The following is an 18,752-nucleotide window of genomic DNA, read 5'->3' as shown; positions in this document are numbered from 1 at the left end:
GAACTGTCTGACAGGGAGGGAAGGAATAACAAAGCTCCCATGATTCAGGTGCAAATAATTAATGACCTAGTTGGCCAGTTAGACACCTACAAATCAATGGTGCCAGATGGGATCCACCCAAGGGTACTGAGAGAGCTGGCAGATTTGCTTGCCAAACCCCTTTCCATGATCTATCAGCAATCTTGGCAGACTGGGGAAGTTCCACTTGACTGGAGGCTGGCAGATGTTACACCCATACATAAGAAGGGTCAGAAGGAGGATCTAGGGAACTACAGGCCTGTCAGTCTGACCTCAGTCCCAGGGAAGATCATGGAGAGGGTCATCTTGGGAGCTATCATGCAGCACATCTGTGATGACTAGGTGATCAGGCCTAGTCAACATTGGTTTACAAAAGGTAGATCCTGTCAAACTAACCTGATCACAAGGTGACCCGCTTAACGGACAAGGGGAAGGCTGTGGATGTGGTCTGTCTGGGCTTCAGTAAAGCCTTTGGCACGGTTTCTCACAGCGTTATGATTGAGAAACTGGCTACCGCTGGCCTTGACAGGTGGACCCTCAGATGGGTTAAAAACTGGATGGATGGATGGACAGTCTCAAAGGTTGGTGATAAATGAAACAAAATCCAACTGGAGGCCGGTCATGAGTGGCGTCCCCCAGGGCTCAGTCTTGGGTCCAGTTTTGTTCAACATCTTTATCAATGACCTCGATGAAGGGATTGAATAAGTAAGTTTGAATCAGTAAGTTTGCAGATGACACTAAGCTGGGAGGAAGTGTTGATCTGCCTGAGGGTAAGGAGGCTCTTCAGAGGGATCTGAACAGACTGGACTGATGGGCTGAGACCAAGGGGATGAAGTATAACAAGACCAAGTGTAGAGTACTGGAGATGGGACATAACAACCCCATGCAGCACTACAGGCTTGGGGGAGACTGGCTGGAGAGCTGTCAGGCAGAGAAGGACCTGGGGGTATTGGTTGACTGCAGGCTGAATATGAGCCAGCAGTGTTCCCAGGTAGCCAGGAAAGCCAATGACATCTTGGCTTGTATCAAAAACAGTGTGGCCAGTAGGTCTGGGGAGATGATTGTGCCCCTGTACTCGGCATTTGTGAGGCCACACCTTGAGTACTGTGTCCAGTTCTGGGCTCCTCACCATAAGAAGGACATTACTGAAAGAGTTGTTGGGGCCTGGAACAGGCTGCCTAGGGATGTGGTTGAGTCACCTTCCCTGGATGTGTTTAAAAAAGGGTAGAACAGTTAGTTAAGGATATGGTTTAGCTTAGGATGGGAACAGTTGGACTGGATGATCTTAAAGATCTTTTCCAACCTTGTGATTCTGTCCAGGATATTTTTATAGTTGCAGATAATGCTATTCTGAACTTCTTGCTCCTCATCACTCCTGGCTCAGAAACAGGCATCTTATAATTGCATATGATAGTTATTTATGTATTCATTAGAGAGATACATGTGAGCTGAATTCAGTAAGAACATTTACGTATGTGTAGTTTGAATATATTTGATAAAATTGTATATTAAGCTAACTCCACTCCCTCTGATTGCTGCACCTCTTATTTAGTTGGATGACTATTATGTGTTTTATATACATCCTGAAAACATGTGTGCAATTATCCAAATGTAGTTCAGGTGCTTTTGGATTTAAAAAAACCCAACCCAAAAAAACCACACTCTCCCCCTACCCCAACATTTTCTACCAAAGGAAATAAGGACACAGACTAACAAAATATCCCTTTGGTTCTGTTGTATACGGAATTAAATTGCCAATAGCTTCTTGAGCCAGTTTTCTAAACAGATCATGTTCTGAGAGTATCAAATCTTATGTTAAGTAGGTTAGCAAGTGATTTATATGGAAATACATTTTTTGGTCGTAGTAAAAAAGAAGATGCCATACAAAGGCTCTGAGGCAGAGGGATATGTAGTGCAATATTGTGTCAAAATATGTTTGAAAAAGATGCAAAACAGTGAAAACCTAAAGGATGTGAAAACCACATAAGCCTTCTCTAAGTACTTATTTAGTATAAGAATTGGAAAACTGATTGCCTAAGATGGAAGGGATCCAAACAATTCATCTGGTTGCCACTCTGCCATGAATAAATGATTGGAGGAAGTGTCATTTTTTTATATTTGTTTTGCATTGCGATTGTAATTCTTCCCAACCTAGACATATGGTAGAGATGTATTTGTTGGAGAGAATAGTTATAGTGTTTTCAAACTTGCTGAACACTCTACTTAAGAAATCGTTGACGCTAAACAAAGATTAATGTTTTGTTTGTGCTTATGAAGCGCTGAGTTAATGTCTACTTTGAGTAACAACATACACATATTAACGACTTCTCTGGGTTGGAACAGAGAGACATCTTAGTCCAGTATCTTTGATCTAAGAGTGCTTAGGGAAGATTAAAAAAGAAGCAGCAACATGTAAGATTCTTCTGATACACTTTCCCGTCTCCAGTGATTTTTGTCTCAAAGACTGCTTGTCTTTAATATCTCTTGATGGAAACCTCACTCATAGTTTGATTGCTTTTTGGACTCGTGTGAAATTAGCATCTACAGCCTTCTGTTTGAGACTGTCAAAATTTAATGACTTCTGGATAGAATAAGATTTTTTCCATTTCCTTTGATGTTCCTGCTTTTGAATTACTCTAGTTCTTGTGTGATGAGAAACCATGAACAATTGTTAATGTATTTCTAGTCTCCAAGAGACTTTTTTAGAAGGTCCTGACATACTTCCCTAGTCATCTCTTTTCCTTCATGAAATATCTCAATATTTTAATAGCTGCTTCTATGGAAAGCCTCCCACATTTTCGATCATTCTTCTGATGTTTCTCTGTCCTTTTTCAAACTTTACCAGAAGGTTGTGGTTTGGTGGTTTTTTTGTTTGGTTGGTTGGGTTTTGATGAGGTTTTTTTAAAGATGGAGGTACAAAAAGTAAGTCAAGTTTGTTGTGTCACATAGATTTATAGAGTGGCATAGTAATGTTTTTCTGTTTGTGTACAGGTATTTGTCTAATAATTCCTTTTATTGTCATATTGTTAATACTGAGTAGATGTTTTCATAAAACTGCAAATTATACTCTAAAGGTCTCATACTTAAGTGATACTTAAGTACAGTGATAGTAACTAATTCATAGCCCATCACTGTGTAAACAAGGTTGAACACTTTTTCTTTCCTTCTGCAGTACTTTGAATACTGAATTAAATATTGAATTTGGCATGCCAGTTATTGGAAGATCTTTAAGGAAATGGGCTTTACTACCTGAACTACCTGCTTAGTTGTTCTCCAAAAATTCTATCTCAGAAAATGTTATCACATCATTTTCTTACCCCTTCTTCTGGATACTATTGAACAACTTGAGTTCCAGTGGAGGTCTAGGTCGAACTCCACAGGTGACTTATTTGTTAAGAGACCTTCAATGGAGAAGTGAAATGATTTTGTAGCCCGTGACATGATGTGATGCACGTTGTTTGTGAAAGGGTAGATCAGAAAATACTATGAGTAGGACTGCAATAGACAGTATTGAAGCACTAAGAATGGTAGCTTAATCCAGTCTGTCTTTAGTTATTCTTTAATCTTTGCAAAAAGATTAAAGATTAATAGCCCATTGCCTGCTTTGGTCTTTGTGAAATATACCAGGTGCACAAAACCAAGAGAGGAATACACTGACTTGTCCTTGTTCTTGTAATGTGCCACTGTGCTCAACACAAAGACATGGTCCTTTCAACAGACATTTACTCGTAAGAGAAGCAAAACTCAGTGAATAACAAAAGTTAGAAACCTCTGTATAGTCAGCAAACAGATCCTACCTCCAGTTCTGTTTACTTTCTTTTCCCCTCTAAACATAGTCACATCAATCAGCTGATGAATCTCTTTCATGTTGAAACTTCTCCCATCTGTGCTTATTTCTATGTTAAAGATGTCTATGAGGAGCTGCTTCATAACTCTGGTTTTGCAGGGAACTATTGCTCAACCCTCCTCTTTTTGCAGTGGAAATATTGTGATTGTGATATGCTTCAGGCTTTCTAACTACAGTTGCAGTTCAGGTAATTTAAGCCTGAATTACTGTTTTAGGATATTTTCCTGTCATTTTCCCGACAGAACTGGACAAGAAGATAGTTTTACAATGTTGGGTTATTATAAAACTCAGGATAAGTCCAATATCTTAAATATTTAGAAATTCTATTACCATTTTGGGAAAGAAGCTTTGAAATTTGAAAGTGAAATGAAGCTACACAGTAAATAAAATTGGCAAATTATTATATTTATAAACTGAAATCTCACTGCATAAAGCTGAGTTACTGGGACTGTCAACTCTCCTCTTAAAATTCCAATTTCATTATTGATTAGTTCCAGAAATACTTCATAGATTGAACTGTTGCATTTTAAATGTTTCATTTGAGGTAACTGCAAATATGCAGTATTGATGTTCAGCATCTGTATTTGCAATAAACAGAAGGAGCATTACATTTGGATCTATATGAATAAAATTGCTTGAAAATATTTATGCTAACTCTTAGCATTTAAATAAAATGTTTTTCAACTAGTCATGTGCAAACACAACAAACATACAGAAACTGATTTTTGCATAAATTCCTTCATTTAGAAAGATAAGCAACATACTGAAAATATATGGTGAAAACTAATTATCACTATTACTTTAGTGAATTATCACTTCCATGTTATATGGATAGGAAAGCTTTATATATCACCCAATTTCATTTCCCCTGATATTTGTTTTATAAGGGACAATCAACCATTATGCCTTTTCAATTACATATTATTCCTTATGCACATTATTCTATTGTCCATTCCTACCCAAATGCTAGTTTTTATTAATTTTTTTCAAAGTATATAGTTTTCATTATATAGTACAAGCATAGTTCATGGCAAAATTTGTTTCTGTGCCTATGTTTTAATAAGTGTTATAATATATATAGTGGGGTTTTTTTAAATTTCAGTAAAGCTTTTAAAACTGTGACTCACAGTATCTTGCTGGACAAAGTGTCCATAATGTGTTGGGTGGGCAATTGGCTGACACCTTGGGCACAGATGGTGATGGGGTTACATCTGGCTGGCAACCAGTAACTAGTGGGGTTCCTCAGGGTTCCTTTTTAGGTTCTTTTTAACGTTTTCATAAATGACTGGACACAGGACTTTTAACCCTATTATTATTTAGCTAGAACTAATTTTATTACATGAAATTAAGTTATGTCCCATATAAATAGCATATAAGGACAAAGATATGACTGGGAATTTTGTGAAAGTTAAGAAAATAGTCTGTTATCAGCAGTTAATTCTTGCTAATCAGCAGCTGGAAATTCGTAGGGACCTGTGAACAAAAGCTGTTGAAACTATCCAAGGTAGAAATTGAATATAGTCTGTAAGGTAAAATTATTTTTAATATCAGTCTTTTTTCCAGAACTTGTACTCTTTGTCCATTGTGGAATTAGATCAGAAGTCAAACTGTTTAGAGATAGAAAATCTGATGTTTAAATAACTCAGGTTTTGTCACAATTTTAGTTTAAATTTTACTGCTGATACAGTTTATGGAGAATATATGGTCTCTTGTCTGCCAGATGAGTGACAGGAAGCTAGAAAAGGACTCAATCCAGAAACATGTAGGCTGAGAGATCTCTGATGTGAATGGTGACCTCCTGTGAAGCCAGAAGAAAGAGATCTTCAAATATATATACAAACAAAAATGAATTTCTTAGCAGAGAGCAGCCATTTAAATTTAAGATTGGAGTTGGGTAACAGGTGAAACAAAAATTGCATTTTGGTGTAAGCAGCCAAGGAAAGTAAGTGGGCTTAGCTTGAGGAAAGCAAAGAAACTGAAACTTTGACTTATACTTATTAGGTATTGTGAAGTCTACCTAGACTATTACACTTAACACCAAGATGGTTGATATGGAAGATGTTGGGAAAAGCTTTACGTTTTTGCTTTAAAATAAATTCTAATGAAATTTCCCAAACTGCCTAACTGTTTACAGGTCCAAAGAGGTTTATTTATTAGCCTGATCCTATTTCATACTAGGCAACCCTTTCATTTGCCTTCAATCTGAATTTGTGAAAAGCATTACCAAGGAGAAGCACTTTTCCAGATCAGGCATTTGTCAACTGTCATTCAGTAGGAATTTCTATATTTTAGAGGCTGATCAAGAAAGCTGTATCTTGATGTGTCTGGAGCCTGATGAGATGGCCCAGCTTCATAAGCCCAGATCTTGAGAGACTCTCAAGAGAAGACTCATCTGCAATAGGGCAAAGTGAGACTAAGTTTACTTTTCTAAAAATCTGTGAATAATTGATTTAAAACTTTAAATCTGTATCTTCAATATGCATTGGCTTGTTTTATGCATGACTAAGAAGATAAACTGTAAAACTGCACATTCTTGGATGGGATGTTGGGAAAGTTTGTATTTAAGCTATGGAAGTTTTCCAGAGATGTCAGTATGTGACATTGCAGACAGCTGAATGCCATTCTAGCTCTTAGCAACAGGAAGATCAGAAAAGAGTGATTGAACAAGAAGGTTTTAGATTCTTTGGTTTATAGAAGTCTAAAAGCCATGGGGACGCAGTGGCTGGGTCCATAGCAGAATTTTGGTATAGCAGAATGAGCTCTACAGGATGCATGTGGAGGGGAAAAAGAATAATGCAAATGTGTCTGAGTAGTTATTTAGTATTGATTTATATTGGCTAATGTGTCAGTGATCTATGTTTTGGAACCAGTCTTTTTCTCACTTTGGAGCAAATTAAAATATTAGTAACAATAGAAAACAATCTAGCTAATAGTCCTGTACTTAATTGTATATACTCCTGCTATTGTGACGTTAAGTTATAGTCCAGTAGTACCTTGTAAAAGGTACGATATTGTTCAGAGTAAGATCTAAATATCAATAAAATACCTGAGATAAGATATTGTATGTAAAATAAAGTGCCCACTGTCATGATCTCCCTGTTGTCCACACTAGCATACATATCCCCTCGTCCCATACAAGAGGAGATGTGCATGTGAGAATGGGTTCATCTTGCCCAAAATTCAGGCAGAAAGTGGTAAGGGTGCATTCTTACCTACCAGCCACAAGGTAGACATGACCATGAAGCCCTCTCCCCTCACCCTGTCAGTGATAAATCCAAATAAATGAATTCCAGATCTAAAAGAAACCAGCCAATGCTCACTTCGATATCTAGAGTTATTGCATAAATAGCATATCTGACTATGTTTAAGAAAAGACAAGTAGAACTAATAGGATCAGTGGGTGTGAATAGTGAGGTAGAGAAATAAAAATGGAGGATGGGCTATGGAGAATTAAAAGGAGATGAGAATAAGAAAAGATGAAAGGGAAGACACCGAGAAAAGGGAAAGGAAAAAATAGAACCTATTTTAAATGCATCTGAGCCTCTGTGTGGCTTGGAAAGCAACTAGAGGAAAAAGCAAAGCTTTATTAACAGTTTGTAAATGGACGTAAACCAAATAAACTGCAAAAATGCTACTTTTGAATATAGCAATCTTGTGTAAGGTGGTGTATATGTAAAATTTGAATGGATTTTTTTTTGAGTGATTAATGATTTGCAGACAAACACTGAGGTCACCAGCTGTCAACCTACTTGTTTGCATTCTATGAAGTGTCATTTCCATATGCTCTCTTTCTTTTCTTTTTCCCTGAAGAGGGATTTTTTTGGAGGTATTATTGAAAAGTAATCTTTTTGTCTTTTGAGTGGAACAGATTTCATTAAATTATAGGCATTATTTGAAGTATATCCCTGGGGAAAAGTATCCCGGTTTTAAGAATTTTATCTACCCTGATAAATTCCACTTTAGTTAGACTATTCAGAAGCATTGCTTAGGCTGCTCACAGCTGCAAGTATAGCTCTGTTGTGGGAGTTTGTAGCTTAATCTGGCCCCATTACATTTCTTCCTCACTCTTCTCTGAAGCAGTTGCTGCTCATTACAAATTCTGGTGCAGCAGAGGAACACTCAATGCTCTTTTCAGCAGAATTATCCCTTCATGCTACTTCCTGTCCTTATCATGCCAAAACTGAAGAGTAAGCTACTAAATTTATAATGAACCCAAAACTCAGATGAATAAATGCACTACTGTTGATAATTCGGTTTCGGAAACAAAACCACACTGATATTTAACTGAAGAAGTGTATGTAAGAAAACAAGCAAACACTTTCACTTGAACATTTTCTACCCCACTAATTAAATATAACCATAATTTGAAGATGTAGATACCTGTGCAATCACATATTATGCCCATGATACAAGATCCATCCACCACATTGTGGCATCCACAGTTTTGGAGTCAAGAGAGCTTTCTTTGTTTTTTTGATGGTTTGTTTGTGTGATTTTCTTTAAATCTAATGAGATAAGAATATATTTACGGTGACTTTAGAAAACAAATGTAATTATTATTATTAATTTTTCTTCCATAGGTTTGCTCACTACAGTAGTCTGTATTTCCAGAACCTACAAACAAATTCTTAAAAAGATATTTTAAAATATGTTTTCCCGATACAGATTATTTCCAGTGCACAGAAACGTGTCATGGAGTTTGTGAACTGCATAGAAGATGACAGGATGCATAGATTTATCAAACTGAACTTTTCAGAGACTTGGTGATGTGCATAAGGAAGTTGAGGTTAATGTGATGTCATAAAGAAAACTAGAGATGTTTGGGAATGGTGCATTATATTTGACATGCATGAATAACTCAGAATAAAAAGGATAGATCATGTTATATTTTTTTCTCCCTTCTTGAGCATGTAAGCACAGACAAATGTAAATGCAAATAATAGTAACATGGAAAAATTAATTTGATGGAAGTAGCCTCCAGAAATTTTTCCATTGATATTTTTGGTTTTTTCTTACATCTGTGGTTTTTTGTCTTTTGTATATCTTAACTGTCTTTCTCATCACCGTTGCAAAGACTTATCACTGCAGTTTTGGAAGGTTTGAAGTTCAATTATGCACAACTAAAACTATTAGCCTCAGTAAATGAAATACTGATCAGTTTATCAGAGTTCTGAGGCTAATTTAACATCCCCCATCAATGTTGCATCAATACTTGGTAGTAGTTTTTCCTGCTGTTGTTGCTTTTAAAAACCTACACATTTCAGTCCAATTCTGAAACAGCTATTAACAATATACTAGCATAACAAGAACTACTTTTCTTTAAAAAAAAAAATCTAAAACCCTAGGAAAGGCAACATTTACCTACTGACAATGTTAGTATTCTTGCAGAAAGTAATTTTCTGTATTATGAACTCACTCTGTGCTGAATTTACAATAGGTACAAATGCAAAGTTTTAAATGTTGCACACTAAAGAGAAAATTAGTTGCAAGGCCATGAGATTTTTTTAAAATTCTAACATATCTCATTTGAGATACGTATACTAATTTTCTTCAATGATCTTCTAGATTCTAATTTCTTCTTTATTTTTGCACAAGCCACTCTTAGTGTATGTTCTTCTGTCATAAAATAAAAAGAAAAAAACAACATTTCCATGGATTTTTAAAAAGTAACTGTTGCTGCAAGAAACTGTTGCAGTGCTGTGGAGGGGCAGTGAATAAATGTGTACATACAAGTGATTGCACAGGTAAGGTGTCTTAGCTGTAGGTTTTGTGACATCACATACTAAGACATGTATGATTGAAATATATCACCTAACATTTTCTTAAACAGTGATGTACCATTCTAGGTGACAGAGTTTATTGAATTTTCTGGGCTATTGCTTTTGGAAATATTTTTAATGTATAACTGTTCTAACTTTATTTTACTAATCTTAAGTATAGCCTTTAAAATGGGATTGAAGACTGAAAATGGCAATAAGTTATTAGAAAATTAGTGTTTCATTTACTTTGAACTTATAAGCATACTTTAAAATTTACTTTTGCTAGAACTTTTTTGGCTAGAAATATTTTGTTGTATAACTTTGAATATTGAGTCTATAAAAGTAGCAAGTTTATATACACACATAAAACTAAGATACTATATCTGACTACTTTCAGATCAGCAATTCCAGTAACATGCATCAAATCAAATTTTAACCCATCACAGTAACTGAAACTTCCTTTAGGAATCATTGAATGATGCATTAAATCAGTTACAGAACATATTGAGAGGATACGTTAAGGTTTCAGTCTGGTGAGATGATAGAAACAGGAGGGAGAGAGATTTATTTATGAGTTCGTTTACTGTCTGCTCAAGAGATGTAAATTCATAAAAGCTGGAATTCTGTTCTTCGTAAGAAACAACTAATCTGTCAGTATATGAAAGTGGATTGTTTTGCTTATCCTTAACAAATAGTCTATGAGAAACAGGCTGTTGACATGATGGGGGTAGATTACAGATTTTTCCCTGCATCAAAAGACTTTGAAGCCATATAGATTATGACTTGACTTTCTTGGCCCGTGTTTTCCTCTAGGCTGAAAAAGTTCTCATAAGAATGGAATGGCTTCTGCAACTTCAAAGGATTCTCCTAATAAGCCAGTCTGTAGGGTAAACCTTTTATCTGCACTTGTGTAAATATCTTTACCATAAGCAGTAGTGATACTGTTCAAAACAGGCTCGAGTTTACCCAGTATTCCTGTACAACTGATACAAAAATGTTAGACAAAACCTCGTACGAATAGGTATTTATTTATGTTTTCCAAAGTGGCTTTAGCCAGATTTAAATGGTTTAACTTTACAAGTTTCTTATTTCATATCTTTCCCGTCCTAAAAGCAGCTCACCAACTGTCTGATCATTGTTTAGGTATTGATACAATATAATTTCACCTGAGAAACCTGTTGAATATATTTGGGTTGTCAGTCAATGCTGCTAAAACTGCACTTCTGGCAATTCTTCATCTTGTCTGATACAGTAAATAAGGTGCAGCCCACAGTTGCATAGAAACATTCTCTACTTCTGTATGCAACAACAAAGAAGTCTTAAAGAATTGATACCTATTTCCATGAACAATGCTTCTGAAATATTTTTTAATGATCCTAGTTCCTAGATCCTAGTTCCATGCAGAGCAAAGGTTATGTTTTATTGATCTTATAAAGACTTCAGTGACTCCTTATGTCACTCCTTTATAACTTGAGTCCTGTTCAGTGCTTTAGTCTGTGCAAATCTCTGAGTGAAGCAAGGTTTTGAGGAGGAGTTTGTTTCAATGCACATAGCAAGTAAAATTAATTTAATTAAAGAATTACATTTAAAACATATGTATAATGAGCTTCAAAATTAGATTTAGTTTAATCATTTTGTGAATTAGAAATTTTCAAAAAGTTATAGTGATTGCAATCATTCACATTTATTTTAAAAAAATATTAAAACAAATATTTGTAATATGTAAGTAGTGCTGAAAAGTATCCTTGCTGTTCAGAGATAATCCTATTTAGAGCAATTAAAAAGATCAGACAGGTTAATTCACCTACTGAGTAAAATTATTTTCAGGAGGTAGTACATAGTGTTCATTAATTTAGCTGCATTAGTTAAATTGTTTTTTTCATTAGAACTGTCAAAATTTCTCAAATTGTTTCACTTTATTTTAAACTAGAACATGCAAACACTATAAAGAAAATTTATAAATCTTTTAAAAAAGAAGTTTGCTTCTGTGATCATTTTTTGTCCTAACAGAATCCTAAAAATTGTCAACAAAAATTCTTTTCAAGCCTCTCATCAGCAAAGATGAAAGATGAATAAATTTTAATTTTAATGTTAAATCTGTTAGGAGCTTTTGGTTTTCAAAAACAACCATATTGCTGTAATATAAAAGTAGAATCCTCTTATGCTGTCCAAAAGGTTGGAAATAAGACCACCTGAATTTTAATCCAAGCTTGGTTGGATTAAAATAAATTAAATTTGCAGCTAAAGTATTACGAAGGTGTGAAAAAGTGTTTTTTTTCTTTTTTTCCTTGTGTGTGGTGTTAAATGGATTGTGAGAACAAAAAAGACTCAAGAGAATCCATTGAAAACAGCCACTCATGAACCATGTTCCGTTACTTCTCGTACCAAAACGTTCTACTAAATATGCGAATAATATGTTTACAACAAATTCAAAGCAGAAACTACAGCAGAAAATGACAAAATTAGTCATGCTAATGGTGCTGTGTGCTGATTTTAAAATTGGTGTAAAAGAACAGCAAAATGACACTGATGAAAATGCTTTTGTTATGTCATTTTGGGGAAAGTGTGATCAATGCCAGAAGAGGAAAAGGCACATTACCTAGTTGCATTTCAGCTCTTTCAAGCCACCAAGTAATGCTATCGATTAAGTACAGAACTTACTCTAGTCCATGGACAAAAGGCTTCCTTGCTTGGTTTTAAAAGGCGATTGCTTTTAAATTAGGTTGCAAATAGGCAAACAAAATAAACGCAGGCTTAATGTGGTTGTAATTTTAGATAGAGGGTACCTGTCTGCTTAATGTTCCTTAGTTTAGACTAGAGTGTTTTGTGGCTGCTATGAATAGATGCATACAATTTATATAAGTAAATGAGAAGGTTAAAATTGTACAGTTGCTAATGAAATTAAATTAACTAAAACAGTCTACAGTTGCATAAGATCTTCCTCCTTTTATCAATTCCTCCTTTTTCAATTATGAAGTTATATACAGCGTCCCAGTATAACATTTTCTCAAACGTTTCAGCTTTCAAAAACTTTGCTTCAGAGTGATACTGTGGTTTTTTCATTACTGGTCATAAGATATAGTATGGATTCAATTAATCTGAAGAAGTTTCATATGCTTCAGTGTTTGTTTTTTTTTTCTCCTAGGAGCCTTATTTGGTATTCTAAGATTACAAATTAATTTTATGATTGTGTACAATCCCTACAGACTGTTTTGGGCCATCAAGGGAGTTGGAGATTATTTTTTTTTTCATTTATAGACAAAGAACTGAAATAGTCCAAGTTTCACTACCTATTTTTAACTTCCTCAGAAAACTCCAATCCAAATGTAGAAACCATTTTTATACATGGCATAAGTTTAGAGCATCAGAATTTTCCATGTTATTCGCATCAACCCATTGTATTTAGGAAGACCAGAAGAGTCAATCAAAGCACTGTACAGCTTTCACTGTCTTTTAGCATACTCTACCCTTCCTGCTTTGTTTAGAAATACAGTGGTATCATTTTATCTGTTGTCTTGGGGGAACAGTGATATATCTTAATTTGTATGAAAAATAACAATCCCAGACACATGATTCATTGTAAAATTAAGGCTTAAAGTAAGGTTCCATTATTTATTCCTGTTGCTGTTAGGATATTTTTGCAAAATATCAACTTTGAAAACTCCTTTTCTCTTCCTTCTGCAGTTCAAAACTAAATACTTGGCAAACTAAAAAAATTGAAGCACTTAGTCTATTCTAATTGATCATTGCTTACAGCAGTGTAATGCCTTTATCAGAATTATTCATGCTTGGCTTCTTTCACTTCTATTGGTTGATAAATTTAAAAAGTATTTCCTGAGATGACCTAAAAGCTTTATGAGTGAACACACTCACTGTGTATGTCTTGAGGTATTTTAGGTTGTAAGCTGTTTAGGAAAAGTTATTTGAATGCATTATCTATATCTTTCTAAAAATCCTGTATATGGGACACTTGACAGAGATGGACAAATAGTAAAACATAAAAACAATGGTAACGATGATGTATGTAGTCGTGATGTATACCAGTGATATGACATATTGCAAAATAAAATATATCCCCAAAATGAGAAGACGTCTGATAATTGTCCAATTTCTTTGCTTGATTCAGTAAGTGATAATATTTTGCATTTGGTTTCAGTAAGTTCTGAAGGTATTTTAGAAAAATATCAGAAATGTTGTATTAGAAAATATGTAGAAAAATATACTAGAAAAACTGATCTTGATTTAATCTCATTTAGCTGAGGGTAAAACAAAAGTATATAAAATATATTCTAGATAGCTAAAGAGAAACCAAGATAAAAGAAGTACTTTCATCATTTTCAGTAAAGCATCTAGTTTGATGCCACATGAGAACCTGTTCAGTCAACTAAAACACTGACCGTTAGTAGAGAAATAAAATGAAGAAGGAGCTGGCTGAAAGGGAGGCGATATGGGTTCACTGAAATGTGACAGTATCACCTTGAGAAAGGAGTTATGAGTGAAGTTCTTCAGTGACCACTTGGGAAGAAAACTTATTGAATGTTTTCACTATTAACCAGGGAGGAGGGGTGGGGAGCTTTAAAAAAAAAAAAGTAAAAAAATAAAGGTAACAAAACCCAACAAATAGAAGTGTCTCAAATATCAAGATTTGGAAGTCATCATCAATATAGAGAAATGTATTAATACAGTAGAGGAATTGTATTTTGAGGCCTGGCAAAGGACAAGGTCTTATACTTGGTTAATAATAAGAAATTATATTTAAAACCAGTTGAGATCAATGTGAAAACGGTAATTGCATTCTATAAATGTATTGACTGAAGTCTTTCAAGAAAAGGTATGAGTTATGTGATACATTTAGTGTTTAATACATTTAGTCCAAAAAGTTTTATAGTTTTTATAATGTGTTTTCATGAAGCATTAATTCGATCTGGATCAAATACAGTGAATTTGGTAAAAACAAGCATGATGGGAAGAAACAGAAGAACTTGATTCTCGGTACCATCAGGCAGAATAAAGTGTAGGGGAGTTTGCAGAATGGCTGTAGTAGTTGTGAGATTTCTCAAAGCCTTACAATCATCCAAGACATTTTTCTCAATCAATGCAGGAATGTCTTACATTTAAGCCATTAGGGTGTGGTTTGGGTTTTGTTTTTTTTTGTTCTTGAGTATTTCTGAACCCCTTCTGTAAGAGGTTTTTTATTTCCTTATCAGTGTTAATGTCTTCCCAGTAGTTAAATACTCTGGTTGCACCACTGTTGTCCTTTTCCATATTAGTTCTAACCATATATATACACATTTGTCTGTAACATATCCTTTTGTCCACATCTCCTAACTCTACTTCTAGCTTTTATTTAAATGGGTTTCATTTATTACTTTGTCTTTCTCCCCTTTATCTGAAAGAATATATCCAGTGAATCTTTGAATTTAAGAACCAGGTGTGTGTGTCAGGCTGGTATTATATGTGAAGGAGTTACAATCACTCATTAATACAATATATCAGACGGTTAATAGATTGTAGAGCATTCATGCTTCTGAAAGTGACAATCTATGAAAGGTATAGCCTGGTGGCTACTGATGTTTAGTATGGCTGTCCTGTAACCAACAACATCCTTTTTTCTTTGTTTGTTTGTTTTGGCTTGGTATTGATGTTAGTAAACTGAAATAATTCCATTTCCATTCTTTGAAACTTTAACTCTGCCTTTTCCCTTAAAATTTAATAATAAACCCCCCAAACAATCCACATGAGACTAAACTTCAAAGAGTTATCATTGCTTTACAAGGGGAATATGGAGAAAAATCTAGTAGTCATACTAGCAGGTGGTATCTCCCTGTGACATGGCTTCAGTTTCTAACAAAAAAGTATTTGCTCTCAGAACTATATTTCATTCTTTTAGGGAGGAAAGAAGAGATTGTAAATGTATAACTTGTTTCCTGAGCCGATCTTTTCTGTTTCCCTGTTCACACTTTGCACACATCACACCCTTCCCCCCAGACCAGTGTTTACCTCTTCCAATCTGGCTGCAGTTCATGAGCAGAGGTGTTACACATTGAAGAGCTCTGCTCCAGGTAATTGCTCTGTATGCTTAGAGCTCTTTAGGATTGGTGTTTCTCCACATCCTGCGCCGCCCCCCCGCCCAGCCACCCCAGCCGCCTTGTGAAATAGCTTATCAACACTAGCAATTTCTACTTTTTTGCACAGTAAATGCAAAATTAAGCAGCAAATATTTGTGGATTGAGATATTTCACAATATTTCAGGTGATACGCTGCATTTACTTCAGGTTTTTCTTGAACTGTTGTTCTCTCTGCTACTCTGTACTGTTAACTAGGTGTTATAGTCTACTCTGTTTTTAGTTCTGTTCCATGGCACACAGAGCAGTTTCAGAATTGAAGTGCTCTGGGGAAGGTATTTTTATTTTTTTCTTCTTATTTTCATTCTCCTTTTTTTTTATTTCGAGTTTTATTCAGGTACACATTTATTATTCTAACTGTGAATTTCTGCAGCTGTAAAAGAATCATGTTTGATCAGAGGAATGTAGTAGAAACAGTTTTAACACTTTAAAAAAATTACATTGGTTAATGTGTTTGGACTATGATTAATGCATATTCTTCTGAGACTGAAATGTGAGATTACGAACGTCAGCTTGATGTGGAAACTGTTTTCAGTGACATCAAGGAAAATGTCCCGTATAAACTGGCTCACCAGAAAACTTATACCTTAATTTTATATTCTGAATGCCAAATTTACTTTGTCCATATCAGTATGGTTTTTGCTAAGAACTCTTTACAAAGAGAAATTTGTATTTCTCTTTTCTTAAAGTGAGCTTATATAAAGAACTCTTACAGCAGTGCTGCCATTTTAGTTCAGATGAAGGTGCTGACTATTTTACTGCATTGGCCTTAACTGTCAAATAACTTCCGGTGTCTGACTTTTGATATAGTGTCATGTTTATTACAGTCTTACCTCTGAAATTCATTTTCTTGTTAAATGCTTCTCTTGTTACAGGGTGATACTTGTCAGTCAATTTAACTGAAATGTCATGCTGACCTTTATTTGAAATACACTGACTTCCTGTGGTTGTTGAATGTTCTTCGTACTTTGATTCCAATTAAAATCCTTAAATTACCGGTGTACAAAAATTGCATGCTAATTAACCTTATGAAACCACATGTTAATTAATCTTATAAACAATATCTCTTGCAGAGGTAGTTCAGCTGAGCCTGCCTGAAGATCAAAAACTAAGCACCACTGCAGCAACAGTGGGGCAAAGTGCTGTCTTAAGTTGTGTGATCCAGGGAACTCTGAGACCACCCATTATCTGGAAGAGGAACAATGTCATTCTGAATAGCTTAGATTTGGAAGATATCAATGTAAGTAAAAGAATGCTCTATTTGACAGTTTTTTCATAAAGAATAGGTAAGTGATATGTAACAAGCTCCATACTCCTGATATTTCAAAGAAAAGATGTGAAATACCTGCTAAATTCAATCTGTTTTTATTTTGCTGTGTATACAAATCCTTGTGGTTAAATATAGAGAAAACACATTTCACAGATCAATCATTTAAAAGAATAAATATAGCAATAAAAGCAAACGAAGACAAAATTGCAGCCAAAAATACTCAGCATTGTACATTCAGAATTATACAGTCTGCAAACATCTGGGAAAGAAAAACAAATCTATGAAATCAACATTTTAAGAAATGCACAGTTACTTTGAACAGATAACAACTTTATCTTCTAATAATTCAGTAAAAATGTATTTTTTCTAAAATAAGTATTTTACCACAAATTTGATTTTTTTTGATTGTTCCTCCAAATATTCAGCAGTGTATACTCTATTTCTCAAAGAATTGTCAGTGAATATCACTATAGCTTAGAAATCTTAAGAAGATTCTTTGATATCCAACTTTGCCACAACCTCAAAATATTGAAAAAAATAGAAAATGAGAAAAAAAATTAAATCTTTGGGCAAAATTCTAAAAAATAATCTTTCAGGTGTATTTTTGTTTGCTTGTGGATATGCTTACTTTGGACGTTTTCCATTAGCAAAGTTATAAATGTGGGTACAACCTTACGTCAGTTTTTTTCTTAATAATGCTTTTATTTCTAGTATGGAAATTGTACTCACACATCAGTTTGTTTCCTGTTTTTGTATTAATTCTGTTTTTAAATTGAGCTTTCTCACTGTGATTCTTTGTAAAATAAGGGACAGCCCATCTTGCTTGAATGGTAGGTTGAAGTCACTTGAGAGGCATCAGAATCAGCATCCTCAGAAAAGTTCTCAGTTAAATAATTGTTGCTTTTGATAGTTTGGTATCAATCAGGACTTGTGTTCAAAAGTGTCTTCCCCACATTTACAAGCTCCTTTCTGCAGTATTTCTTAGCTTTTTTTGTAAATATTCATGATGCTTGTAAATGATTTGGAGTTCTTACTAATCACTTCTAAGTATAATGTATGACATGAGCTGTAGATAGAAACAGGAACGTGCATCTGGACATGAAGGAATAAAAGGGAAATGATGAATGGAAATAATGAAGCTAACAGCTCAGTTTCAGACTGGGAGGATTTTTATTTGCAGACGTGAAAAGAGCATGTGTTTTCAAAGCCTGATATGTACATTTTGCGTATGAAAAGGAAAAAGACAATGAAAAACACAGAGGTAATTCGTGTGCTAGGTCCAGGTGTGCAGGAGTTGCCAGTGGGGGCTGCTGGGGCTGCTTTGTGTTGGACACAGCTGATCCAAAGAGACCCGCTGTGGAACAAAGCTGAGCCCTGAAGCCACACTGGTGGTGCCTCTCGGAAAACATATTCTTAAAAGGCCATAAACACCAGAGTGAGAGAGAGGAGTAGAGAACAAAAAGAACAAGAAACAGCAGAGGTCCAAGGTGAGAGGAGAAGGTGCTCCATGGCGGAGCAGATATCTGTGGGGAACCCACACTGGAGCAGCTTTGTCCTGAAGGACTGCAGCCCATGGAGAGCACTGGCTGGAGCAGAAGACAAGGGCGAAGAGAAAGGAGACACAGAGAGAAACTGCCCTGTATTGAGTGTTCTGCTTGGGAGAAGGGTGAAGGAGTGAGATTGATCCTGGGGAATGGGTGAAGAAAGCTGTTTTCTAATAATGTTTTGAAATT

General features: G+C 35.1%; 1 protein-coding gene across 1 annotated transcript in view; it reads left to right on the top strand.

The window, feature by feature from the left end:
- Positions 1–18,752, top strand: part of FSTL5 (follistatin like 5) — a gene marked incomplete at both ends in the record, with an annotated part of 247,105 nt that overhangs the window by 145,924 nt on the left and 82,429 nt on the right. The window contains one exon of the mRNA XM_084263325.1: positions 16,823–16,989. Within this exon, the coding sequence (XP_084119451.1) occupies positions 16,823–16,989 (167 nt within the window). The remainder of the gene's footprint in view (positions 1–16,822; positions 16,990–18,752) is intronic.

This window comes from Gallinula chloropus (assembly GCF_964237585.1).
Source record: "Gallinula chloropus genome assembly, chromosome: 4".
Lineage (NCBI taxonomy): Eukaryota > Metazoa > Chordata > Aves > Gruiformes > Rallidae > Gallinula > Gallinula chloropus.
The sequence above is the reverse complement of the archived record's forward strand: the minus strand, read 5'-3'. Positions and strand labels throughout refer to the sequence as shown.